At 35.5% G+C, this 26661-nt stretch overlaps 2 protein-coding genes across 5 annotated transcripts; one reads left to right on the forward strand and one right to left on the reverse strand.

Annotated features, from left to right (window-relative positions):
* Window positions 1–742: 742 nt before the first annotated feature.
* UBP26 (ubiquitin-specific protease 26) lies at window positions 743–5999 on the forward strand. Of its 3 annotated transcripts, none has more exons than XM_079050948.1 (15): window positions 743–898; window positions 1090–1204; window positions 1469–2065; window positions 2187–2442; window positions 2520–3184; window positions 3264–3372; window positions 3455–3636; window positions 3730–4014; window positions 4091–4298; window positions 4401–4472; window positions 4547–4777; window positions 4858–5121; window positions 5230–5371; window positions 5526–5705; window positions 5806–5999. In XM_079050948.1, the coding sequence occupies exons 2-14, from the start codon at window positions 1122–1124 to the stop codon at window positions 5630–5632; spliced, it is 3201 nt and encodes a 1066-aa protein (XP_078907074.1). In that variant the 5' UTR covers window positions 743–898; window positions 1090–1121; the 3' UTR covers window positions 5633–5705; window positions 5806–5999. The 3 variants fall into 3 exon arrangements, with proteins under 3 accessions (XP_078907074.1, XP_078907072.1, XP_078907073.1); XM_079050946.1 differs by having other exon boundaries at window positions 744–898; window positions 5523–5705; XM_079050947.1 differs by having other exon boundaries at window positions 744–898; window positions 5523–5705; window positions 5809–5999.
* A 1641-nt stretch (window positions 6000–7640) lies between these two features.
* On the reverse strand, window positions 7641–12108 carry SKB1 (SHK1 binding protein 1). Of its 2 annotated transcripts, none has more exons than XM_079052870.1 (23): window positions 11871–12108; window positions 11367–11484; window positions 11172–11281; window positions 11011–11100; window positions 10828–10902; window positions 10657–10748; window positions 10446–10521; window positions 10232–10318; window positions 10059–10134; window positions 9890–9978; window positions 9782–9817; window positions 9634–9702; window positions 9486–9554; window positions 9348–9401; window positions 9214–9288; window positions 9045–9137; window positions 8858–8961; window positions 8722–8770; window positions 8545–8631; window positions 8334–8439; window positions 8143–8230; window positions 7965–8058; window positions 7641–7874 (listed from the first exon to the last, which is right to left on the reverse strand). In XM_079052870.1, exons 1-23 carry the CDS (start codon window positions 12003–12005, stop codon window positions 7791–7793), a joined length of 1956 nt encoding a protein of 651 aa, XP_078908996.1. In that variant the 5' UTR covers window positions 12006–12108; the 3' UTR covers window positions 7641–7790. The 2 variants fall into 2 exon arrangements, with proteins under 2 accessions (XP_078908996.1, XP_078908995.1); XM_079052869.1 differs by having other exon boundaries at window positions 9890–9981.
* Between the last annotated feature and the right edge of the window lie 14553 nt (window positions 12109–26661).

Here is a 26661-nt window from a genome sequence, read left to right on the forward strand (position 1 = left end):
AAACGATTTTCTAGAGGTTAGTATTTCTTAACCATCTTTGTTGTTCATAACTTCATATTATTAGACTAGTGATCCTTATAGGGTTTAGATCTTAACTTGCTTAGAATAAATTTTATTGTTTCCACTAGCATGAATTTTTTCTTGTTAGAATTAGTAAAACCCAACAGTAATATTAATATTGTTTCATTGTTAGAGTAAACCGATTTTCATCAAGTATGATATACTAAAACATTGTGTAAAAGTTATATGGTCTTATTTATCAGATGTAAAACTCGACACCACTTTGAAACAATGTAGTAGAGTAGTTGATAGTAAATTCAAAATGCCTTTTAGGTCTGAAAATGAAGGAATTTTTTTGGGAAATTGTCAGAAAAGTCCCAACATTTTCAAGAGAGTTACACTTTAGTCCCAAGATTTTTTTTTGAACATTTAAGTCCCGATTATTTGTAAAAACTTGATAATATGTCATTTCTTGTTAAAAGAAAAAAAAAGATTTTTTTGTAAACTTGAGCCAAAATGAAATAATCGGGACTTTTATGTTCAAAAAAAAATCTTGGGACTAAAGTGTAACTTTCTTGAAAATATTGGGACTTTTTTGACAATTTCCCAATTTTTTTTAACATAAATACTTCAACGATGGGTAATTTTGGTAAATGGTTAATGGATACTCCATTTTTTCATAAAATTGTGTATTTAGACATTATCTTTTAAAAAGGACATAATACACAGTGAAGAATAAAATAAAATAAAAAGGATGAGCAAGTGATTGTGAAGGTACGGATTTATGCAGGGCTTAAACGAGTCCCCAAACTTCCTCCCTCGATTCAAAATTTCTCAAAATTTTCTAAATAAACCCTAATTCTGCAACAAAGACCACCACCAATCGCAATCTACATCGGTAATATTTTTATCTATTCACTTTCTACGTTTAATTTGTTATTTATTTGATCAAAAAAAAATCATTCCATTTTTTTTTCGTTTGAAATAAGTTTAGCACCAAAACCCTAATTTTGCCCGGGCATTCGTCAATCAAAATTAGGTTTTTCCCTTGATATTAACAAACTTCTGATTGAGGTTTCTTTTTTGCAGTTTTCGATTGTACAAAGTTGATTGATGAGAAAATGAGTAATCGGCCGAGCACGCGCAACAAAAATAAGAGGCCACGATCGGATAATAATGCTGAAATCGTTTCTGAATTATACAGGTGATAGAAGTTCAGTTTCAATTTTTTTTAACGCAAGTAGGATGCTAATGATCTTCATTGTGCTTTTCTAAATCAAATTTGGAAGTACATTCTATGTTTTGTGGACGTAATGAGGTTTTTCTTATGCTAAAAAAGTTTGTTTTCTCCAAATTAATTCCTCTTTACTGTATATTGACCCGATGTCCTAAAGCTTATAAAACCACTTAGGGTAACATGTATAATCTTCTTAAAACTTAAGTAGCAACTTTTTCCTTTCTTGGATAGGAAAATTCACTTGTCTGGGGAAGTGTCAAAGGATGATATAAAGCAGATATATATGTTTGGGAAGCCAGTATGTCAAGGGTGTCGAGTAAACACAAAAGATAATCCCAACTGCTTTTGTGGGTTGATTCCACCTTCAAATGGTAACAGAAAATCTGGTTTATGGCAAAAGACATCAGAGATTATTTTCTCACTGGGCCCCGATCCTTCTAAAGATCTTCGTGATTCCCTCAACACGCCAGCTGGCCTAACAAATCTTGGAGCAACATGTTATGCAAACAGCATTCTCCAGTTTTTATACATGAACAAGTCATTCAGAGAAGGTGTACTATCTGTTGAACCAGAGGTTTTGTCAAAACAGCCTGTTTTGGGTCAACTTGCTCGACTCTTTGCTCAGCTTCATGCTAGTAAAATGGCATTTATTGATTCAGCTCCTTTCATTGAAGCACTTGCATTGGATAATGGTATTCAGCAAGATAGTCATGAGTTCCTTACATTGCTTTTTTCTTTGCTTGAGCAATGTTTGAGCTGTTCACAAGTTTCAAAAGCAAGATCAGTTGTTCAAGATCTCTTTCGTGGAGGGGTGTCACATGTAACCAAGTAAGTTTACTTTTCAAATGCTAATATGTTGCAAGTAAAATACAAGTTCTTTTCTTCTGACTCAAAGTATTTCATGTAAATGAGGATTTATCTGTTGTCATCACTTTATTTGGTGACCTAGGTGTTCAAAATGTGGGAACCAATCAGAAGCCTCGTCAAATGTTGAAGACTTTTATGGAGTGGAGTTAAATGTCAAGGGTTTGAAGAGTTTGGATGAAAGTTTAGATGACTATCTTTCTGTTGAAGAGCTTCAAGGGGACAATCAGTACTTTTGTGATTCATGTGCCACTCGTGTAAATGCTACACGTAGCATCAGACTGCAGTCACTGCCACCTGTCCTTATTTTCCAGCTCAAACGTTGTGTTTTCCTCCCAAATGTAAGAACATTCTTTATAATCTTGTAACCAAACAAATCTCAGTTACCATATTGACCTTCTTATATGCTTTTTCATAGACTACAACAAAGAAGAAGATAACCTCTGCATTTTGTTTCCCTGGACATGTTGACATGGGACAACGGTTATCGGAAGAAACTGAATCTGAATTGATATATGATTTATCAGCAGTTTTGATTCACAAGGGTGTAGCTGTAAATAGTGGCCACTATGTAGCCCATATTAAAGATCAAGACACAGGGGTATGGTGGGAATTTGATGATGAAACTGTCTCAGACATGGGTCAACACCCTTTTGGTGATAAACCTCACCCACCTGGACAATCTTGCCCCTCTGAACCTAATACTATGGTGAATGGAAACCACATGGATATTTCTGGAACTACTACTGATGTACAAACATTCTCTTCAAACGATGCATATATGCTGATGTATTCTCTTAGACATCAATCCAATGGTGATATAAAATCACAAATGGGATCTTGTGATTCTTATCTCCCATCTCATCTTTTGAATGAAGTTAATGAGTTAAACAAGTCATATCTTGATTCTTGTGAGAATTACAAGATAAAAAAAGAAGAAAAATTAGCTCTTATAACAGAAAGGCGACACGAAGTAAGGTCAGTTATCTCTGAAGCTCCTGTTAAGCCGTTAATGGAGCCAAAACCATTTTGGTGGATTTCAGTAGACTGGTTACGCCAATGGGCTGATAACTTCACTCCTAGGTAAAGTCATAAGTTTTCATTTTTCACAATTCATATAGAATTTATTCCTCAAAAGTTGTAATTAATTCATTTTCTACAGTATAATCGACAACACTTCAATCCAATGTTCACATGGGAAAGTACCAGTTTCCAAGATTTGCTCCATGAAAAGGTTATCAGCCATAGCTTGGCATAAAATATTTTCCAAGGTATTATGTAATATGTTTAGGTTTAACAAAAGATGAGAAATTTGACCCTGAGTTTGACTTTTATGTTTGCTTGTGAATCAAGTATGGAGGTGGGCCCGAGTTAGGTGAAGATGACTGCTGCATTGATTGCCTTAAGGAAACAGCACGTGCTACAGTGAGTGCTGATAGCTATAGAGATGGAAGAAGTGTAATGAAAGAATATGCAGAAGCAGCTCTTGCTGGAAAATCCCTTGATGGACCTTTCTACTACATATCCAAGGCATGGTATGTTATTAATCAAATGCTATAAACTATAATAAACAAATCAACAAAATTATTTCTTGAATTTAACTGTTTTTTGGGTGTTTTGAGTTTTAGGTTGAGTCAATGGATAAGAAGAAAAAACATTGACTCTCCATGTGATGCTGATACTGGGCCAACAGCTTCAATCAGGTGTGAACATGATCAACTTATGCCTGAACAAGCTCCTGGAGCCAAACGTGCCCTAATTCCAGAAACTTTGTGGGAATTTATTTATAAAGCATCCAATGAAGTGAAGCCTGATGATATGATTGGCTGTATGGTTTTTCCTTCAGACTCTGAAACATGCTCTCATTGCTGTTCTAAACTCTCTAAAGACACAAACAAAGAAGATAGCCTAAGGTTATGGCTCAGTTTTTCCTTACTTTGAAGGGTTTTTAATTTTGTATTTTTATTGATTTGAATCTTTAAATTTTAGGGATTTTAAACTAAAACAACGCCAATCTCATGAGAAATTGGCTCTTGGGAAAAGTGTACCTCTTTTCCCACAAGATCGATACTACTTGTTGCCATCTTCATGGCTTGCCAAGTGGCGAACCTACATCACGACAGGTGGCAAGAATGCATCTTCTATTGAAGAACCAGAAAACCTCAGTATCACCATTGAGTCACTGAAATGTGAACAGGTGTGTGTTTGATATTTATTATTTAAAACAAACACATTAGTTTAGTTTAGTTTTTTTTTTTAAATATAAATTAATTGCATTTCTTTTTGGTATTTAAAATAGCACTCGAAGCTTCTTCAAAGGCCTCCTAATCTTGTAAGAAAACGTGGTGCAATTCTCCAAAAGGCTCCTGCTGTAAGAACATTTGATATAAAGTAAACTTAAATTTATACATTGTATAAAGTTGATGATTTTATAATATTTTGCAGGTAGATGAGTTGACAATTATTACTGAAAATGATTGGGCTTCATTCTGTAAAGATTGGAATGCTATTGAGGAAAAAGGGATAACTGCTGAAATTGATTTAAGTAATTCTGGTGAAGATATTTTAATGGGAACATCTGAAGATATGCCAATCACAGAGGAGAATGTTAACTCTCTTGATGATGTAAATGGTGACACCGAGTCTCAAGGGCCAATAATCAAAACTTATCCTGAGGTGCATTTTATATTTTACAATTTTACCCCTTATTTATACTTGTTGAGAATGACTTTGCAACTACTACTTATATTTTGTAGGTGTGTGAAGATTGCATTGGTGAAAGAGAAAGCGTAGAGTTAGGGAAGAAGCTCAACTATGTTGATGAGGATATTTGCATTTGTTTTGTTCGTGGGAAAGAGCCTCCAAAATACATTCTAGAAGGTTCTGGAAACATCCTTGAGCCAAATCGCCGATTATCTAAACGTTCTAGAAGGACAACTTATGGTAACTCAGTGAATTTAAATGTTTCGGGGTCCACAACTCTCTATGACCTCAAGATGATGATCTGGCAATCATTTGGGGTATATTTATATATATGCTATTTCATGCATTTAGAATTTTATGTTAATCTTGAAAAAATTGAAAAATAGAGGATTTATAGATAATGGAGTTGAGTTGAATTGTTGCAGATTGTGAAGGAAAACCAGATACTTCACAAAGGTTCAAAGATAGTAGATGGAGAAAAATCTACTCTTGCAGATATGTATATTTTCCCGGGTGATGTTTTATGGGTCACGGATACTGAGATCCATGAGAACCGTGACATTGCAGGTACTGTCAGTCTGTTACTGCCACTGTCACTGTCATTGTCAGTATAACTAGTGTTGTGTTGTACTGGCATGTCATGTGTAACGAATGGGGGATGAATAATAAATTAATTAATGTTTATTATTATTTTTTAATATGTATTGTGATTTTTTAGAAGAGCTTTCTACAAAAATGGAGGTACAACAATCAGAGGGAGGTTTTCGAGGGACACTTTTGACATCAAATATCCCTTCACAAGTCGTGTCTCAAGAATGCTACAACTAATAATGAGAGGATTTCTTTGGTAATTTTGTATACTTGAAAAAAAACCAACGGATTTTGGTAAATATTTTCCAAGGTAATATACTAATATGAATATCTTCATTTGTGAAATTTACCATTTATTAGCAATGTAATTTAAATAGTATAATGTTCTGATTTATATTGTGTTGTTTCAGAAGGCTGGCAAGTTATGTGAAAGATGTTGGTGGACATGGGCTCGTTTGTTTGCTAAAAGTGTGTAAAATTTCTGAGTTTGGAAAGATTGTTGGGTTTTTGGTACCTTAAGTGATCAAATGAGCATAGCACTCTTATATTTTGTTAAAAGAGCTATATATAATATCATGCCAATCATTGGCAATGGCGTTCACCAGTTTTTCATGTTTATGATTGCTGAATTCAAGTAAAAAGTTGCTTTTTATGCATAAAAATACAAGTTTTGCTTAATTTTAACTAGTCTTTACGGTTCTATAAACAAATAAATAAATAAATAAATAAAAGTATGTTGATAAAAATAATGTTCACTTGGCTTTTATACATGATAATAAAAGTTTAGCTTAATTTTATTTATTTGTTTTTTTTATGTAGTATTTTACTTTTATTTGTTTATTTAAATACAAAATAGTTTTCATTCCCATAGTGCGATAGATTTTTTATAACATAGTACTTTAATAAAAAAGAAAAAATATCGGACAATTGTTTAAAATAAGTCAAAAAGCTTGCAATTGTTTATACATTTGAGATTTTACTTAGTAGTTTTCGTTTTTAATTAGAAAAGTCTCTATTTTTTACTCTTTAACAATAAAGTGAGGACTTTCTTTTTGACTAAAAAAAAATCCAGAGAACTATCATATTATACTCTTATTGTATTCTTTTTTGTATGACAGAGAATGTGTATTCTATTGATGCTATTATACTAGTATGTTATTCACTTATTGTATTCTCTGTTACAACACTCGGAAGTGTCTTTACTCTAAGATTAACTTCTTAATCAGAAAATGACAAAAAGAAATTATATTCGGACAAAATATCTTATGTCAAACATAGAAAATATATAAGATTTTGGTAAAATAACTCTCCACCAGACAAAATAATAATATTAGAGTAATATAATATATTATGTAAAAAAGTGAATATTATAGGTTATAACGAGTCAATAGCATTTGTTAGACAAAGAGCATATTGTAAAACTATATTAAGATAATACTCGGTCGGACAAATGACATAGTATTATCTTACTACAATATTATTATATTCTTTCTTGTTTAAGTAAGAGTATTATCTTACTACAATATTATTATATTATCTTTGTTTGAATGAGTATTATCTTAATGTAATCATAAAATATTATTTTACTGTAATCATGAAATATTACCTTATGCAAATCTTTTTTCTTTTAAAGGTGTTGTCAGATTACATTTTTTTGTTGGAATGTTACTTTACTATATCCAATTTGTCTAATGAAAGTGTTATCTTATTATCATCTATATTGCAGTAGGATAAAATTTTATCATATTTTTTGTCATATGATATTATATAACAAGAAGATTGTAGTACAAAGACTTTTGGATGATTACCGATAAAACCCAAAATTACCAACTAAAATCTCAAATGTGTAAATGTTGTCCAATTTCTAGTCAAATTCTTTAAACAATTGTCTGTATTTTGTCTTTTTCTATTAAAAAAATTAAAACAATGACTTCATCGTTAATAACCCAAAATATAAGGACTTTTCTAAAAATTATGATAAGCAAATAAATAAAAACTTGCTGTTATCTATGAAAAAAGTTAATAACCCAAAATATAAGGACTATTCTAAAGATTATGATAAGCGAATAAATAAAAATTTGTTGTTATCTATTTATTTATTTTTATAAATTTAGTCTCAAAATCTTCAGCCTTAATCTACATTATAACTCCCAACTCCAGAGAATAAAATCACAACAAAAAGTAAAAGCATCAACGTGAACTCTTAATTTAAGAACTAATTCATTCAAGCAAAGTGCTATAAATAAATAGAAACAGATCCTTCTCCATAAAAACCAGCAAAAAACTTCCATTTAAAGTGCCTCAGTTGTCATCTTACTAACCCAAAAAAAAGGTTTCGTATACATATAATATCACAACCCGGATTAATAAAACCCGCCCGTTTTACAAAACTGGATTATAAACCAACCCAATATGAACGCCCATTTGAGTTGTGTATTGGAGATGATGTTGGAGAGGTCACACACCATTCATACCAAACCTAGATTTATATAAGTCACACAAACAAACAAATTAATTATATTATATTATAGCAACAAGGATTTGCACAATTAAAAATAATTTATTTTACTTTGGTATTGCCACAACACCGCCAAATGTGAAATTCCAAAGGAGCCCCTGCTTTCACGTATATGGGTGACCTTAATGGGAAGAATATTGGAAACCTGTACAAATAAAATAATAATAATTAATAATTAACAATTACTAGAAAAAGAAAAAAAGATTTAATTTAATTCATGGAAACTCACCAGCTGAACATATTTGGTGTTGCAGTTGTTGGTTCAATGCCCAAATGCACGTCTTTATAAAGTATTGCATCAAAATAACCAGCAAACCCTAGAAACCCAAGAAACCCACATTTTAAAAAAACAAAATTAAAAAAAAAAACTTCGATATACGACATCATTAATCCCAAAAAAAAAAAAAAAACACTTTTTACCATGAATAATAGTTGATCCAGTATCATTGGGCATTTCAAATCGAAGCTTCTTGTATCGTTGATTACTTTTATTGGGGGAGTAATTTGGATGTGTAAATGTAAAAACCTGATTAAAAAAAACATAAAATAGGTTTTATAAAATAAAATAAAATAAAAAAAAAAACACTTTTACTAAAATATGAAAGATGAAGAAGAAAAGTAGAAAACTCACAGATTGAGATGGAGAAAGTTTGGACAAACGGTGTAGCTTTACAACATAAGCGGTTTCAAAGTGTAAAAGATCTTTATGCAATTTCACCTAAATTTAAAATATTAAATAATCAATATCTACAGTTTACTTAAAAAAAAAGGGAAAGTAAAAATAAAATCAAATAGGGAAACGACTTACATCGTTATATAACTTTGATGTAGTCACGGGCTGTATAAAACTTGTATACCTAACACAATACGTGAATATATTAAAAAATCGATAAAAACTATTAGAAATATTATATTAAAATTTAAATAAAATATTAAATACATACGATGAAGGAATTGAGATTCCATCTGGCTTTAAGAAGCGTTGAGCTCCATCAAGACATTCGGGTGAGAGCTCATTGTCACCAAAAGAACCGAGTAATTCACTCACCTAAATATCAAATAAATTAAACATTTCTAAATTATTAATATTTAATTAAAGTATGTAATAAAAAAAATAAAAAGTTTGTGTACCAAAATGTCGGCTTTTTCTGGAGCTTCCCAGCATCTCATGTCACATGAAATTATTGTCACGTTATTCTCCCATCCCTCTAATTTAACCAAACTCTATTCAAAAAAATAAAAAATATATACAAGTTATATTATAATAATAAAAAGAAAATAAATGAAAATATCAACTTACATGAAGTGTGACAACTGCATTTGGATTCTTTTCTACAGCATAAACTTTCAACTTGCGTCCAGTTTCTTCAGCAGCCTATTCACAAAATAATAATAATAAATAATATTTTCAAATCATGTTGTTTTAAGTTTTACCTGTAAAGATGCTCTAACAAGAGGTCCTCGTCCAGCACCTACAACCATCAACACCTGTAAAATGACAAAAAAGGACATCAAAAAATACATATTTCAAGAAAAAAATAAAATAGATTTAAGAAAAATAATAAGGCTTACAACAGTTGTTGCAGATGCATTCTCATCAGAAACCCTATCCACTAATGCTTTACTCACTGCCCTTTGATACTGTCACAAATCAAAAAATTAAAAAAAAAAAAAAAAAATACTTACAAGAATATTTATAAATTGATTTAAATAAAAATACCTGAATGTATTTGACACTGTCTTTTTCAAATGTTTCATAAGTTTGGGCTTCTAAATTATCCATGAGAGGCTGAAATGAACAGAATAGAAAATAAAGATTAAATAGAAAATCCCTGAAAATACAAATTTGCAAAAACAACTTAACTTACTTGTAAGGGAGATTGTAGAAAATCCCTGTATCCAAGCTGCATAAAAATTTATGATATCATTATAATTTTTATAAAAACGGATTATTGGATTAATAATGGACACCTCACCTCAAATCGTTCTTGTTCAGGAAGGGGTTCCATTTTCTGATATAAATAGCCAACATAATCCAAGTATGACCTTAAGTCATGTCTTTGAGCTTCTGAGTAACAAAATATTAAATTTAATTCAAAATCATATAAAAAAATGACAACTTTATTGAAAAAAATGGAAACTCACGTTGGGCATAATTATCAGTTTGGTTTACACCAGATGTTGCAGGAAGTTTATGCACTGGTTTTCCAGAAAGCACAATCTGAATAAATTTTACAAGACTTTTTTTTATTAATCCTAGTGGATTTAAATTTAAACAACATTTATTATGTCATTAGATATAATATATATAAATATACCTGTATTGAATAGTAAAAGAAACTGTTGAGTAGATTCTGATGACGTTTGGATAGACAAGGGTAGCCACGTGCATTTGTTAGAAAAGACTGAAGATCATTAAAGAAAAATGTTAATTTAAAATAATTACATTTAAAAAAATAAAAATTAAGATTTTATTATATATATATATATATATATATATATATATATATATGTGTGTGTGTGTGTGTGTACATCAGTATGAAGAATAGCAGCTTTAACAGGCTCTCCAATCCAACGCCCAAGTGAATTTGCAGAAGGTAATGAAGACCTAAAATTACATACAATATATAATTGGAGTTGATGTTTTATGTTTAATAATTATCATTTAAAAGATGTGATATATAAAAAAAGAAAACATTTAAATTGTATATTGAAAGATTGTTTGTGTATATTGTCTACTCACAGAACATCAAGGGCAACTGACAGCTGGCTGTGATGCTCACATAAAACACGAAAAGAATTCCATAATTCCCAAGAGTCTGTAATCTCTATTGCCTACAAGAAAAGAAAAAGAAAGTCATAACATTTTTACAAATTTGCCCTTGTTTTGTTTTACTCATGTGAGGGAACTCACCATGCCATCAGTAACCCCATTGACAGCATCATCATCATCAACTTCAGACTTCTCCAGAGGAATCCTAAGCCACAACTTTGGAATGGAAATGAAGAATAAGAATAAAGAAAAAGAAAAATGAAAATGAAAATGAAAATGAAAAGAGAGATGTGTAAAGGCAACTAATTAAGTAAATATCAACACCTGCATGTTATTAAGGTTTTGTAGAATCTGATTCACACATCTTGCATAATTACCACAAGATGGACCCTTGGGTGTAGGAAGAAGACATGCCTGGAAATGAAAAATGTTATTTAAGGTTTAAAAAAAATCAAAATTGTAATTAAAGAATGCATGTTTTTAACCTGTAAAGACAGATGAGAAGCCCAAGCTAATTCTTGCTTCAAAGCAATTTCAGAGTCCTCACGAAGAGTATCATCTTCTGCATCTAAGTCAATCCATGAGCTAATTTTGCCTGATAATATGTGGAAGCCATTAATAAAAAGAAAATTAAACGAAGCTTTATACTAAAAAATGGAAGAATAGGGATAAGATTATACCAACAACATGACTACTCCATTGTGATGGGCTTAAAACCAAATCTGATCCAGCAAAAGGAAGCACACTAGAATCTTTGCTAGCATTATCAATTAAGCTAGGTCTATATCCAGGTTCCATCTGAAATATAAAACCAATGATGATGAGGAAAACTGTTCTAAAAATCCGAATTAGGGCCACTTAATCGGTATTTTAAGTAATTCAGAAGTCAAAAAGTTCATGTGTAAGTGCAATGCAGCAGAAGCTTCTATTTTTTTTATCAATAGAGTTCATCAGTCACTCCATAAGTCCTCGCTAAACCCAGAATGATGAAATTCTTAATTTCTCCCTAATTAATGATGCTGTATCACGTTCAAATCGGTGTTACCCGTTGAAAAGAAGAGCATTGCACAAGGCACAGATGAGTGAAAACACTCGAATCATGAGAAAACCAAAATGTACAGACAGATTAACTAATACACATACAAATTACGAGAATATATGCATATATGACTAAGAAAACTAACCAAAGGAGCTACGACGAAATCAAAACCGCCATTGATGTTATGGGAAAGAACATGAGGCATGTCATCATTGAACTCGGTCTCTACTCCACAGTATCTGGAGTCGCTTTTGTCTCCTAAATTATCTCCCAAAGGCATTTTTAACAGGACGAGAGACAAAGGTTGTGGCTTGCAGGGTTTTGGGAGGGTTTTACTAGAAATAGGAAAAGCAAGGTGGAAGGAAGCGAGCACGATTGGCTAGGGTTTTGGGTTTTTAATCGATGAAAGCATTCAACAACATTTGAAGTGAATTACAAGTTTAGTCCCTCTTGCAAATATCTTAGCTTCAACAGTCCTGGAAAGTTAGATGCTTTCTAAATTACTCCCTTCATCTATTTTGACTATCCCCATTAGCAACCCAACCCAACCCATTTATCTATTAAAAAAATAATTTCTTTATCTTCCACATATACAATCTAACCAAACACAATCCTTTACACCCATTAGCAATCCAATCCAACCCAATTTTATATTAAAAAAAATATAAAAAATTATATCAATATTGGTCTTATTTTGTAGAGAAAAATAAATTACGTATTTTAGTATATTTTATTTTATTTTTTACCAAAGATAAAATAAAGTTATTAACTATATTAGTTTTAAATATAAAAATTAATTTAAATCAACCTATCTAAAGAGGACACTTGGCAATATAAAAGAATAAAAAGGCATGAGCCATTTGGTGAGCCGGATCGTTGTTGCAGCCTAGTTCACACGATATATCATATTTTTCTTTTTCTTTTTTAACTTTTTTTGGTGACCCATCCCCAAAAGATCACGGATGGCGAATTGGGGATAGTCTTAAATTCAAGACAAAATTGAAAGAATGGTCCCTGTGGTATGTGAAAATTTATATGTTTGGGCCAAAAAAGTTTGGACTAACACTAGTGGATTAAAAGTTTTATTTTCTTGCAAATTTGATCCAATTTGGTTTGAACTTTTTTGTAAAGACGATTTTGCCGCTTATTATTTAATTTTCCATTTTTATTTTATTACCATCAATTAAAAATAATACAAAAATAAAATGCTCTTTTTCTCTCTCTCATGCTTGTCTTTTTCACCTTACTTGTAAGTCGAAAACACCATCTTTAATACACAGAGTACAATTTTTGTATAAATCCAATCAAGAAATCTGCAAAGCTTCCAAACCCAATAAATTAAGAAATGGTCGTAGCTTCACCAGAACACCATCATCTTCCTCTGATTTTATTCAAAAATTAACCCAAATCTTTAAATATGTGTGTGTGTTTATGTGTTTAGAGAAATAAACCAATCAGATTGATCATCGTCCAAGAAAAAGAAATCAACAAGTTGAACCTGATAAAGATGAATCGTCCAAGAAAAATAGATGCTACAAAAGTGGCATGCATCATGATGGCCACCATGACAGCCGAGCTCCAAAAGGCCTATGAGGACTATTATCCTTTTGAGATGCACCAGGACTTGATGAACCGCTACCATCAAAGTGCTCGTCAAGAGCGATATGAAATAATCTCCTCCATGATAACAACCCGAATGAAGGATGGTGAACCCATCACGGGCCACATGCAGAAAATGCAAAGGTATGTGGACCGTTTACTGAAGCTGAATGTGAACTTCCCTGAGGAGTTAGCAATAGACATCAGTTTGCACTCCTTGCCATCGTGTTATGATCAATTCCGCATGACATATCACATGAACAAGGAAGAAGTCACCCTCAGCAAACTTCAAGGACTCTTGAAGACCGTCGAAAGTGGTCTAAAGGGTAAGTCGGTTGTTACTACTCCTACTCCTACTCCAACTGCGGCCAATGTCTTGGCAATCGGGCATGGCAAAGGGAAGAAGAGAAAGAACCATTCTAAGGGTACCAAGGGTAAGACCCTTGAAGGCTCCTCTTCAAGCAAAACCAAGAAAGGTTTTGTCACTCCTTCTGCTAACCCTAATGAGGTTGAATGCTTCTATTGCCATGAAAAGTCGCACTGGAAGCGAAACTGCCCAAAGTACCAGCAAGATTTGAAGGATGGAAAAGTAAAACCCAACCATGCAGGTATATACACTATATTGTCTAATAACTCACCTCATTCTAAGTCTTGGGTCCTTGATACAGGTTGTGGTATTCACATATGTTGTGATTTGCAGGGACTAAAAAGAAGTGAGAATGTGGAGCAGGGAAAGATAAACTTGATCATGGGAAACAGGAAAGCTTCACCTGTCACCAAGATAGGAGTTTATTCCTTAGTGCTAAATAGTGGGTTTACATTAGATTTGAATAAATGTTATTATTCGCCAGAAATGGCAAGAAATGTTATTTCCTTTCATGCATTGTATAAACAAGGTTTTACCATTTATTTTGATAATAATAATGGTAGTATTGATGCTTTCTTTAATAATGTTCTTTATTTTAAAGCATTACCTTGTGATGGCGTGTATGAAACTGTATCTGTTGTAGATAATCTAGGAAATAATGTATTGTGTATTAACTCTTCCACTAGCTTAGATAAAGCATCCTTATGGCATTGTCGTCTTGGACATGTAAGCAAGAAACGCATAGGCCAACTCCAAAAGGATGGAGTCTTGGAGTCATTTGACCTAAAGTCAGATGATAGTTGTGAATCTTGTTTGCTTGGTAAAATGACAAAGTCACCTTTTACTGGCACTTGTGCTAGGGGTGAAGGTTTGTTGGACCTCATACACACGGATGTGTGTGGACCCTTCAGAACCGCCGCAAGAGATGCTAATCGGTTCTATGTGACTTTTACTGATGATTTTAGTAGATACGGATATGTCTACCTAATCAAGCATAAGTCAGAAACCTTTGAGAAATTCAAAGAGTTTAAGCAAGAAGTGGAGAATCAGTTGGGCAGGAACATTAAGATGCTTCGATCCGATCGTGGTGGTGAGTATCTTAGTACTGAGTTCCTTGACTATCTTAAGGAATGTAGGATTGTCTCACAATTGACACCTCCTAGGACACCACAGTTGAATGGTGTAGCTGAGAGGCGCAATCGGACCTTGTTGGACATGGTTCGTTCCATGATGAGTCGAGCTTCGCTACCAATCTCATTTTGGGGGTATGCCTTAGAGACTGCCGCCCATATCCTTAATCTAGTCCCTACAAAGAAGGTTGCCAAAACACCTCACGAGGTGTGGACTGGAAAAGTTCCCAATCTAGACCACATCAAGATTTGGGGTTGCGAGGCTTTCGTGAGACACTTATCAGTGATAACACACTGGTAAATCTGGATGAGCCTAACAGCTACACGGAAGCCATGGCAGGCCCTGAGGTTGCTAAATGGAAAGAGGCTATGGATAGCGAGATACAATCCATGTATGACAATCAAGTTTGGAACTTGGTTGACAATGTACCTGATCGTAAGATAGTTGGGTGCAAATGGATCTTCAAGAAGAAGACCGAAATGGATGGTAATGTACACACTTATAAGGCACGACTGGTTGCAAAGGGTTATTCTCAAACTCCGGGAGTTGATTATGATGAGACCTTTTCACCAGTGGCCAAGATTAAGTCTATTAGGGTTCTGTTAGCCATTGCTGCATTTCATGATTATGAAATATGGCAAATGGATGTCAAAACCGCTTTCCTTAATGGAAAGTTGGCTGAAGATGTTTACACGGTTCAGCCAGAGGGTTTTGTCAGTACAGAGTACCCCAGTAGAGTGTGTAAGCTCGAGAAATCCATTTATGGATTAAAACAGGCACCTCGCAGATGTAATCTTTGCTTTGATGAGAAAATCAAAGAATTAGGCTTTTCAAGGAGTGAAGATGAATCTTGTGTCTATATCAAGGCTAGTGGGAGTATAATCAGCTTTTTGGTACTGTATGTGGATGACATACTACTCATAGGAAATGACATCCCAACCCTGCAGGAAGTAAAGTCCTGGCTTGGGAAGTGTTTCGCTATGAAGGACCTTGGAGAAGCTGCCTATATCCTAGGGATAAGGATTTTGAGAAACAGGAGTAAAAGACTAATTGGACTTAGTCAAAGCACCTATGTGGACAAAGTGTTGAAAAGGTTCAACATGCATAACTCCAAGAAAGGAGAGTTACCCATCCAGAGTAACGCCAGATTGAGTAAGACACAAAGCCCTAGTACTGAGGCTGAGATAGCAGAAATGAGTCGAATACCTTATGCTTCAGTTGTAGGATCGATCATGTATGCTATGACGTGTACTCGACCTGATGTAGCCTTTGCTTTGAGCATGGTTAGCAGGTATCAGGGGAACCCTGGCAAGGCACACTGGACTGCGGTAAAGAATATCCTCAAGTACCTACGGAGGACTAAGGACTGGGTCCTTACCCTCGGTGGCAGTGAGGACTTGAGAGTTGTAGGGTACAGTGATGCTAGCTTTCAGACTGACAGGGATAATTTCCGCTCTCAGTCGGGCTGGGTCTTTACTCTAAACGGATGGGCAATTACTTGGAAAAGTTCCAAGCAGGAGACAGTGGCTGATTCCACTTGTGAATCAGAGTATATAGCAGCAAGCGAGGCAGAAAAGGAGGCTATATGGCTAAAGAACTTCATCGGAGACCTTGGAGTTGTACCAGCTATAAAGGAGCCAATGGAGATTTTTTGTGACAGCAATAGTGCGGTTGCCTTAGCCAAGGAACCAAGAGATCATGGGAGATCCAGACACATTGACAGAAAATATCACTTCATTAGACATCGAATAGAAGAAGGAATCCTCGTGGCAAACAGGGTATCATCGGATGAGAACCCAACAGATCCCCTCACGAAGGGACTGACTCGGGCTAAGCATCTCCAGCATGCTCGGAGCATAGGGCTGAAGGATGATATTAGTTTTAGTAGTTAGATAATCTTGAAATTTGTAAAATGTAATTGACATTTGATGATAAATAAAAGTTGTTATTTATGAGTAAAGTGTTGTTATCTCTTGTCAATCGTTTACTATTATTTCTTTTTGCATGTTTTGACTTCCAGAATAATTATGTTATGGTTTATATCATATTATTCAAACTCTCCACAGTCGGTCATATGTTGGAAGTAGATATGAATCAAGACTGTCATGGGTTGGCTTGTAGAGGTCTAAGATGTTAGACAAAGCGGGGCTACAGCACTCATGAGTGCTCATAAGTTCTGAGTATTGGATTTAACCCACGATCACTTGTATCACTTCATGGAATTTATCTCGAGTGATCGTGAGACGGTAATATCATATAAGTCTTCAAACCTAGAGATATGATTTGTTGCCTATGAGTTGGTTATGCATTGATTGCACGAAAACGCATTGGTAACTCGATGTTATAAACCGTGCTTTTGTGTGTAATTCAACAAGTAGTAGAGCAAACATATGAGTCGAAGTTTATCTGTTCCTTCTAGGATTAGAAGCGATATTTGGGCCCCTCGATGATTTTGTTTTGACCTATGTACCGGGCCCGGTCAAAACTAAATTGATGTGTTCAGTTAAGTTCTATGTCAAACAAATCGGAAATCGGGAAACAAATGCTGGACAATAAGCAAGACCATGTTCCATGTATTTGTCCGGCTGATATCTAGAACATAGGATTATATGATCACTTATCTAAAATGGCGCTTCATAGTTCAACAGAGTTTAAAGAGCTACGATTGTTGATCGGTTCCTGAAGTCATACTTGCAACTATAGTTATTAGACTTATCCAAGTGGGAGACTGTTGGATATAGTGTCTAAGTCCATAACTATATTTGGTATGTACTTGACCCGACCCGACATGGTCCATTTGGGTTGCACTTCACCCGAACAATTTATGGATAATCGTTTGAGAATAGTATAAGTTATGATTTATTAATATATTATAAGTCCTAATATATTAATATAAAATCATATTATTTAATTAGTATTGATCTATAATTAATTTAGAATTAATTTAGAGATCAAAAGTATGACTAATTAAATATGGGCTCTTGTATTTATATAGTGTGGGCTAATGCTTATTTGGAATGGGCTAGGCTTGCATGGAAAGTCCATGGATACTCCATGGAGCTTTAACCCATGGATCTCATGGAAATGAAAAGACATGGGTATTAGGGTTTACATGGATGTAACCCTAATCCACCACACTATATAAAGGAGGCTTTGGTTCTTGAAATTGCACTAGTTGATGTGTGTAAACTAAGAGGGCCGATTTCAAGAAGTTTGTGACTATTCTCTCAAGTTTCCAAGTTTGTGGTGATTTGTGACTTCCATTTGAGGCATCCACATTATTGGTGCTAGGCTCTCAAACTCCAATCAATCAACTACTACTACAAGGTAAGTAATTATACTAGTTTTATTTGATTCAAGTACCCCATGCCATGCTAGTTAGGATAAGAACCTTGAAAAAATAATTATTTGCATGTATCTTAGTCAAACATAGATCCAAGGTTTCTAGGGTTGCATGTACACCATAGGAGTGTTAGAATGCTCAAAAACCCATCAACCCGCATCAATCTCAGCCCTGAATGACCTGAGTCTCTCCTCCATGATCTCCATAATGCCCTCCTTGACTGACCCAAAAATGACTGGGGTGGCGTCAAGGATGCCCTTCGTCACCTCGGCTGCAATGATGTCGTGTAGCCGCTCATCAATAGGCTCAGTACCGCTGCCCGATCCAGACCTAGACCCTGATCCAGACCCTGATCCTGATCCCCCTGTCCCAAAGCATGTCATCACCATGCTGAACTGAAATGTCATAAACCATAATAATCTGGTCATATATATAGGGGATTTTCCCACACTGGTCCTCCTTAGAGCTGTCAGGTCTAGCATTAGTTCGAGTACAGGTCCTGTGCTTTCAGTAGTACGGGCCCAATACTACCTTCCACACCTACCTGTGATTTTCCCCAAGGCTCTACCTAATAACTCCAGTTCACCCCAGAATAAATCATAAACCACAGACCACTACATAACCCAAATCCCAGGCTGTCCTAAGATTTGCTCCACCCATATCAATCAGACCAATCATAACATGTTGCCTTTATGCATGCAAATTATACACAGTAAAGGATCAAATAGACTTTCGAATAAAAGATTCTACCCTAGGACCATAACCAAACAAGGAACAGGAAATGAGGCCAAATCAATCATTCTGAGGCTATAAGCTTCTAACCGTATACAATTTTAAAAACATACACATAGCAAGTCGCATACAATCACCGAGCTCAAATATCAGTATAACATGGCTAACACATTGGGGACTACTTACTTGGCTCGGCCAATCGCGCGCGTTGCACTCTCTTCTTTTCGTTTCTTGAAAGTTTTTAACTTTATTTTGAAAACAATTTTCATTTCCTTAGTTTGAGTCCTGACACACCCGAGGGTATGCCTGAATCCCTCAAACCAAGGCTCTGATACCAACTTGTAACGACCCAGTTTTCAAAAGAAAATTTTCATTTTTAATTATCCAAAATGCATGTTCATTATGCACAAAAACCAGTTACAATTGTTTTTTTTTTCAAAACCATGTCCAATACAACTTTATTTCAAAATATCAGAGTGTCCCATAAAATGCCCGAGTGAGAGCGCACGCCACACCATCAAGCCTTGCCCTTGGGCTCAGATGTACCTGAAACAAATCCACAAACTGTAAGCTAATGCTTAGTGAGTTCCCCAGAGCATACCACACAAAAATCACATACAACATATCATATTAGCTATAACATCTACACGTATTACATAAGCCATGCGTACAACAGATACGGATGTCGTGGGCTCGTCCCCAGGGTCTTACTCCAGGATGCCATGGGCTCCCCACATGGTCTTACACCTAAGTGTCATGTGCTCTCCCATGGTTTTTGGTAGGAAAGCCATGGGCTCTCCTCATGGTCTTACATCCAAGTGTCATGGGCTCTCCCATGGTCTTCCATACAACATACCACATAAACCAATAGCATACTTCCTAGCTCATACCAACTAACATGTCACATAATATAATCTTAGCTAGGATACTACACATCGTAAAATGGGCCGGCCTTGGTGCCTTAAACCCATTGGTATGGTGAGGAGACTCACCTCTGTCCGCTGAAATACAAAGCTGCTCTCCTAACAGTCTGAAACCTCCTGTGCTGAATAATAATAATAAATAAATGTCAAGACCTTGCTTAATCAAAAGAAGCCCAAACTCCAACCTTTTCGTGAGGCCCAATTATCCATTCCTTGCTAATGGGCCCAAAGTCTAAGTCCGATATCATTAATGGGCCACTTGGCCCAATAAAAGCCCAATCAATATGTCTATGGCCCATAACATATGAAGTGGCCCACAATTCACAGAATGCAACCAGGTCCAATAATCAAGTGAAGCCCAATATCCCAAAAGCCCAAAACAAGTTCAAGCCCATCTGTGACGCGTACGCTCAGCGTACCACTCTGGTACGCGTCGCGTACTGGGGCTCGGGGACTTACGCGCGGCATACACAGATCTACGCCCGACGTACTAACAGGTTAAGCACTTTTTCCATTAAGTGCTTAATGCTTGACTCTTTTACGTCCAGAAGTCAGATCTAGGCCTATTAAGACGACCTAAGGCATAAAGTTGGCAACTTTATGCCTTTGCATGTCTCATATGCTCCCAACACCCTCATTAAGACCTTTTTAAACTTCTTAACCCATGCATGAGGTCAAGATACTCATCAAGACTCCATTTTTATGTTGAAAAAGGACCAAGGGACCTCAGATCTGACATTTCCATTCTTTGGAGTTGCATAACTCACCAATGGAGGTCCAAAATCAACCAAAAGGGACAAGGAAGAAAACCCTAGCTAGATCTAAAGATTAAAGAAGAAAGATCCAAGCTTTTTACCTCCAGTAGCTTTGCAAGGTGCCTAATATGCAGTTTCTTGCAGCACCAACTCGTTCCAAGCTTGATTATCCACCTCTTCTTCTTGGAAAGAACACTAAAAAGGCCATAATGCACTCTTTAAAGCTCAAGAATGGTCTCACAAGTTTCTCTGGAGTATAAAGACGTTCTAATGCAGTGGAGGCTCTCTAGGGTTAAGTCCAAGGAACTTAAGGTTGCTTAAATAGGTCTCATGTCCGAAAATAAGGGTTTTGGACCCCTGGCACGTACGCCCGGCGTACATGCTGGTACACCCAGCGTATGCCCAATTCCTCCGCGTCCATTCCAGCATTGTACGCTAAGTGTACACTGAAGTACACCCAGCGTACTTAAAGGACCAATTATGTAAAATGCGATTTCTTGAGGGTTTAAAGACATACTAGTTTTAGGGTGTTACAAATGTCAATATACTTTGATATTTCTTAGATCGTGATTGCAACCACTTCCAAAATTTGTGATTTAACCATTTTCATGTGTATAAGTTCCAACTCGTTTTCTGGGACCAGAAAACGTGCTTATACGAGAGGGAAATATGGTTATTGGCGGTTGTATGTATAATTGGCGCTAAAACTGCTAGTTAATGGACATAACTAACGTCTACATTTTGTAGGAAAATTCACGGTTAGAGTTATACCCGATGTAAAAATCCGTTTAGGTTTTGGGGCGCTGCCCCTTGGACCTTGCTAGGGGTGCTGCCCCTAGACCCTGCAAAGGGGTTGCAGCCCCTTGGAACCCTGCATCCAAGCGCACTATCCCTAGACGCCTGTATTCCCGAGTTTACATTTATCACTCCAAGTGTGCACCGCGCACCTCCAACCACAATTAGTAAATGGAGCTCGCCTATCTCATTATTAATAATAATTACACCAAAATATGTTGATAACACTAAAATCACCAATATGTAATCAACCTCGCTTTTGGATTCACTGATGCCTTTCCATTTTCTCTTCGTCTCTTCCTTACTGATTTCGTCTCATCAGTTCCCTAAAAACCTTCTAATTTCTCCAATTCTAGAGGCCGTAAGTGAGAATAGGTTTCTAGGTTTTTGAAGATGGAGGCACACCGAAGAGGGTTTTGAAAGATTTCGTGAAACCTTATCAAAAACTTGGATCTTTTCGTCATATTTTTTGTGGGTTTTGTGCAGATAGAAGTTTATTGTGATGGATTTCTTTTGATTTTGAGACTATAAATTAGAAATCGACTCCATCTAAGGTTTTTTTACTTCTTCAATGATTCTGTTTACATCGTCGCTGAAGATCAAATGGATCATTATGATTTATACTTTATACTATGTGAAACGCACACACTCATATGTCCTATCGTTCTATTGATTTTGTTATGTCTGTATACCATCAAATGTGGAGGATTAGGAGCCAATCGAAACTAATTCTCCTTAAACTCCGTAAATCGATTGTGTTATATGTCATCACTATGAAGGCTTAATTGTCTTCGAGAACTAAATCATTATTGACTTTTAGTTTGTAGCCTAAGTGTTATTATCGACATGTAACGTCCCAAAAATAAGACCTAAAAATTTCATTTTTAAATTAATAAAACTAGTATCCCATAAACATCATCATGAAAATCCAGATAAAACAAATGTATCAATCAACATATCACATTCGAGTAAATAAAGAAAATGCGGAACGATGTGACGTGTGCTCTGCAATCATCCCGAGCTCTTCCCTTTAGAAGTAGAAGTACCTGAAACATAAACTGAAAACCGTAAGCACAAAGCTTAGTGAGTTCCCAAAACACCACATACCATACATAATAAACACATAATGACCCTCGCTCGGCATCGGGCCCCGCTCGGTATACAGATCGGGCCCCGCCCGGCATATATATAAACATATATCATATAAACACATACACATGCAATAATCAGAAAGATACATAGCATACAAAATGATCATCGGTCCCCGCCCAGTAAGCATACAAGTACATAACACACACAAGAGTCACGCAGACATCTAGCACCCTAACATAACATAATCATGGGCCAACATTGGTGCATTCGACCTGCTAAACACAGTGAGGAAACTCACCTCGATCTGCTGAATCACACTGATAAATCTCTGGCTGCTGGTCCGACAAATCCCCGAGCTATCAATACCGATAACATCCAATTAATAATTGGATTCCAATCCATAACTGTCACACCCCAAAACCGGAACGACGGAAACGTTCGGGGGTGGAGGACGTCATGTTTAGTATCACAAGACATGCATCATAGTAATCAAAGTAATGAACAACCATTTCATTTGAAAGAAAGTGTTTACAATGTGTGTGTTCACAAAACATAGAATACACAAGCAAATAACAAAACAAGACTTGAAGCTATTATGCTCCATCTTCTGAATTCCCAGCGCGAGTACCTGTCTACTAGTCTACTGAGAATACAAGTTATTTGAAAGAGTTGATCAGTAATTAAGCTGGTGAGTTCATAAGATTTTAGTGATGTAAGTAAGTTGTAGAAAGTTGTTGTAAAATGTGGTTGTAATATGTAGTTGAAAAATGTAGTTGAATAATGTAGTAAGTTGTAAGTTCTGTTTAGAAAAGTTCGCCTGTTCCTCTAGAAAATCCTATATTTCCTACTTTGATGAAAGATACGTAAAAATGATTCTACAATCCTTTCTATGAGTACTAAATGGATACAAGTTATATAAAACTCAGAGTAAACAAACAATCGATTGTGCGCATCTGCCCTAAGCCCACAACCAAACAAGGAACAGGAAGTAAGGCGGAAAGAACACATCCCATTGTTTGTTAGATCATTGTTGTATATAACCCTGGCGTATTCACTTGTTACTCATGGAGTTAATTGTAATAGTTCCTTTATATTTAATGAAAAGATTCTTTAAGAAAACCCTTATTTCTTATAATAAAATGGTAACCACAGTGGTTACTTCTATAATCACTTAGTTTATACCGGTTATATATAATCTAATATCGAATAGATAGTTAATTGTGTGCATCTGCCCTAAGCCCACAACCAAACAAGGAACAGGAAGTAAGGCGGAAAGCACACATCCAACTACCTATCGGGTATTAATTATATATAACCATGATGTATAAACTAAGGTATTATAGAGTTAATCACCTAAGGTCCTTTAAGTTATAATGGTTTAATAAAATGGATTAAACCCTTTACTCGTAAGTTTCTAGTTTTGTACACCAAATGTTCTATTTGAAAAGTATGTTTTGTACTAGAAAAATGTGCATTGAATTAGTGTCCTATGACCTGACCCATACCTGGTACCCCTTATGATGACTTAATGTCTACGGAACATATATATAACTAAGATCGAATAGATAATAGGTTGGGTGAATCTGCTCAAAGCCCACAACCAAACAAGGAACAGGAAATGAAGCGGAAAGCACACATCCTACTACCTGTCGGATCCTATTTATATATATCCCTTGATGTATACATTAAGGAATCATAAGGTTAGCATTATGGTCCCTTTCTACTGAATGTACTAGACTCGACTGTTCTGTTTGTCGCTTTGAAAAGATGTGAGTTTTCCCTAGTTTATAACTATCTTAACTCGAAAATAGTTTGCATTAACCTTCAAGTGGAACTGCCACAATATGAAAGTAATGGGAAAATGTAAGTACTCAGGGGTCTTTGGAATTGACGACCTGCAGTACTGGTTACCTTAAAACATGTCTATTTTATCAAGGTCATAATGTGAAGGCTAGTACCCATACTATACGCTCTCCTTGTCAAGAGATTATGGGAACCAAACGCGACTTCCGCAACCCAGTTGCTAGGCCGTGTAATCCACATTAAGGTTATGTGATCATGTATACCCAATATAACTATCACCTTTTGTTTAGAACAATGAGTTAGTGATTCATTGGTATAGTTAGATCCTGTAGTTGTTCCATGCTATAGCATCTTAGAATGTTCGTTCTGTTATAGTATCTTAGTATCTTCTCTTGTTATAGTATCTTAGTATCTTCTCTTGTTATAGTATCTTAGTATCTTCTCTTGTTATAGTATGAACTGAACCCCTAAACTAGACACCTTATAGTTTACTAGTAATCTACTTGAACTGTTATTGAAAAGACTCATTTTACTACTAAGTTATGCTTGTACTTTAAAAATGAAGTTTTGTTAAACTATAAAGTAACATAACTTTAAAAGAGTTTTTGAAATGTTTTGATCACTTATAAAAGACATAAGCAATCTTTTGAAAGATGTTTATAACAAATATTTACACAATTATCATTGTGTTCAACTTGTATTCCCCCCCCCCCCTTAAAAGCATTTAAAACAGTTAAAAGATTCATTACGGGGTATGAACTCACCTGATGTGGGTGATTCAAACGAATACGCGCGTAAGGATGAGAAGTTCCACGAATGAATTCCCGAGACACAATGGGTCCTAAATGACATATAATGGCATATATGTGTATGTAATTAGTGTCTAAACAACTAATTAAGAAGGGTAACACCCTTATAGACTAGGAAACTATAAGATTTAAGGGATACATTCACATATGATTGCTTAACTAGGGTGTATGGCCACCCTATTGAGTTTACGGTCCATGTGGTATGACCATAGGAGTTTACGGTCAAAGTGGTTTACGGTTCTATGTGTTTACGGTCATAGGGTTTACGGTCCAAGTGTTCACGGTCCATGTAGTTTACGGTCTAAGTGGTTTACGTTCTAATGACCTTATGGTCATGGAGTTTACGGTCTAAGGAGATCCAATCGTAAACTCATCAAATCTTTGCACAATGATGGTTTTCAAGGCTCTAACCAGGTGTTTCAACTAGATAACAAGCTAAAGAGGGAGTACTTACGATATAGAGGCTTGAAATGGTGATTAAGGTCCAAGAACACCAGTGTGTGTTCTTGGTGCTCTTGGTGTTTCTTGAAGATCTAAGAAAAGATGATTTCCATGGATGAAATCATGAGATGATACTAGATTAAGAGATGTATCAATAAATCAAAGGAAGAACACTTACGATTTTGATGATCTAGGATGATGAACTTGATGATACTTGAGAGGATTTGGAAGTTCTTGAGTTTGAAAGGGAAGAAATGATCAAAATGATCATAATATATATATATATATATATATATATATATATATATATATATATATATATATATATATATATATATATGAGGGAGTTTACGGTCACCCTGACCGTAAGCTCTAAAGTCTTGACCGTAAACTCCTTTTTGAGGAGGTTTACGGTTGCTAGGTAGTCTAGAACTTCCGCTGATACTTCCAAACACTTATTCCTTAAGTGTACTAAGCTAAAACTCCTCATAATGACCTTTAACAAGGCTAGAACTCATTAGAAATGAGTCTGACACTCAATTGAGTTGACTGACTGAGCTTTTAAAGCAAATATTTTTCGGGTTGTCACATCATCCCCCCGTTAGATGGAATTTCGTCCCGAAATTAGCTTTCTTACAGTACTACTGGGGCTGCGCTCATTTGATTTGTAGAATACCCACTCGTAGACTTGGCAACTTTGCCCTAGTGTTCATGATAGGATTCGTACTTGGTCCATCTATCATTACCTTGTGTATACAAGTCGTATATAATTAAGATTAGTTAGACGGTCGGATGTGCGACTCTGCCCCAGGTCCACAACCAAACAAGGAACAGGAGATAGGACAGAAACACACATACTAGATCTGCGTAATCATAATTTTATACCACTCTCGCATATACACTGAATAGTAATAGGTGGGCTGTATTCGTCCTTAGCCTTTGTGCTCGAACTTGGTCTGCTGGACGAGTGGTATTTCGTGACGGTCTGCGGACATCTGACGGTAAGGCTTCGGAGGACAAAGTACCCATTCGCATGGGTACTTCGGGGTTTAGAATACGAAAGACAAAACTGAGGTTTAGGTTGGACTGTCGACACGAATGACGAAGGTTTCGCGAACTTGACGGTCGAGGCGTTAGAAACATATG

This window comes from Lactuca virosa, chromosome 5 (genome assembly GCF_052849685.1).
Source record: "Lactuca virosa cultivar CGN04683 chromosome 5, Lactuca_virosa_CGN04683_v6, whole genome shotgun sequence".
Classification (NCBI taxonomy): domain Eukaryota; kingdom Viridiplantae; phylum Streptophyta; class Magnoliopsida; order Asterales; family Asteraceae; genus Lactuca; species Lactuca virosa.